Raw genomic sequence first — 1,407 nt, 5'->3', positions numbered from 1 at the left:
AAAACAGGCATGAAGCCCCACTTTATAGATAAGTCGGCGAGTTCCACAAATACATAGTTATCGAATACGAAGGTTCACCAAGCAAAAAGGAAATAATTTGGGCTGGGCTGCAACACAGGTAAGCCCAACATAAAGAAAACAAACCAGAAGCCAGAGCGGGATGTTGAAGAGCTACACCCTCTGGAGTCAATGCTACTAATTCAACATCACTGGTAGTAAATGGCCACATTCCTTCATTTTATTGCATCCATTGGATTACTTATTCTTCAAACTGCATACCATGCATTGAGCATTGGATTATTTATTTGAACATAACATTGCTTCTCCGTCACACGGGAGCTTGCCCAGTTGGCTTGGTAGTACCAAGCAAGTGTTTTGGGACGGCGTTGAACTTGGCGAACCACTTGGCTGACTTCTTGAGCTTGCGCTTGAAGCCGTCATTTTTGTCAATGTAGACGAGGCCGAAACGTGAGCTGTAGCCGCTGCCCCACTCGAAGTTGTCAATCAAACCCCAGGTGAAGTGGCCCCGTACGTCTGCGCCTTGGCTGAAGGCACGAATATATGAAAGAGCTTAGCTTGAATTCAACCATGTGTGTATGTATACATATACGTATGCATGCATGGTAAGGTACAAACATTAGTAGTACCACTGAGCGAGTAATCAATGCATTGTTAGTGTATGTGTGTGTATGTTTGTATTTATATATGTAGGCAAAGTGCAAAGTAATTAGTAAAAGGTAGGATTTTAGAGTGGGTAGTTACTCTATTGCGTCCTTGACTGCTGAGATGTGGCGCTGGAGGTAGTCTAGCCTTTTCCAGTCATCCAACGGATCTGGCATGGTTTCGTCGCCGTCCACGTCAGCGATTCCTGCACACACAAGTTAAATCCATCACACTTCACTAAAAAAAACCTCTCACAAACCATCATCATGTCCATCGATAGGGAACTAGTACCACTCGACCACAAAGATTGTTTAAAGATTAGTGTGTATCAGTCTTGAGGATCATGGAAATTTAACTAGTTACTTTTGATGTCAGATTTTCAAACTTTTTATTAACTGAAAACTACCTAATTAATCAACCCCTTGACAAAAGGCCCACACGATGAGAACTGAGAAGATAATTGCTGCAAGTTAACTAAAGTTCAATATGAACCGATGATTGATCATTGGAGTACTACAAAATCCAATGCTATATATACACGCACATATCACTACTTACCGTTCTCAGTGATGAAGATGGGTGGGTTTCCGTATTTCTCCTTCATGATCAGAAGGAGGTCCGTTAGGCCTTTTGGGTACATGTAAATCCAATAAGTCCCAGTCTGCAAATGAATGTCCAAACTTTGAATTAACAAAGAGAAAAAACTTCAGATTTGTTTAAGCTTTATTGCAGAAACAAAGCATT

At 41.3% G+C, this 1,407-nt stretch overlaps 1 protein-coding gene across 1 annotated transcript; it reads right to left on the bottom strand.

Annotated features, from left to right (window-relative positions):
* Positions 1 to 1,366, bottom strand: LOC119345506 (4-hydroxy-7-methoxy-3-oxo-3,4-dihydro-2H-1,4-benzoxazin-2-yl glucoside beta-D-glucosidase 1d, chloroplastic-like). Its single transcript, XM_037615554.1, has 3 exons — positions 1,222 to 1,366; positions 763 to 868; positions 1 to 545 (listed from the first exon to the last, which is right to left on the bottom strand). Exons 1-3 carry the CDS (start codon positions 1,301 to 1,303, stop codon positions 329 to 331), a joined length of 405 nt encoding a protein of 134 aa, XP_037471451.1. The 5' UTR covers positions 1,304 to 1,366; the 3' UTR covers positions 1 to 328.
* Positions 1,367 to 1,407: the final 41 nt, after the last annotated feature.

Source organism: Triticum dicoccoides, unplaced genomic scaffold (genome assembly GCF_002162155.2).
Source record: "Triticum dicoccoides isolate Atlit2015 ecotype Zavitan unplaced genomic scaffold, WEW_v2.0 scaffold244509, whole genome shotgun sequence".
Classification (NCBI taxonomy): Eukaryota; Viridiplantae; Streptophyta; class Magnoliopsida; order Poales; family Poaceae; genus Triticum; species Triticum dicoccoides.
This window is presented reverse-complemented; position numbering and strand designations above follow the sequence as displayed.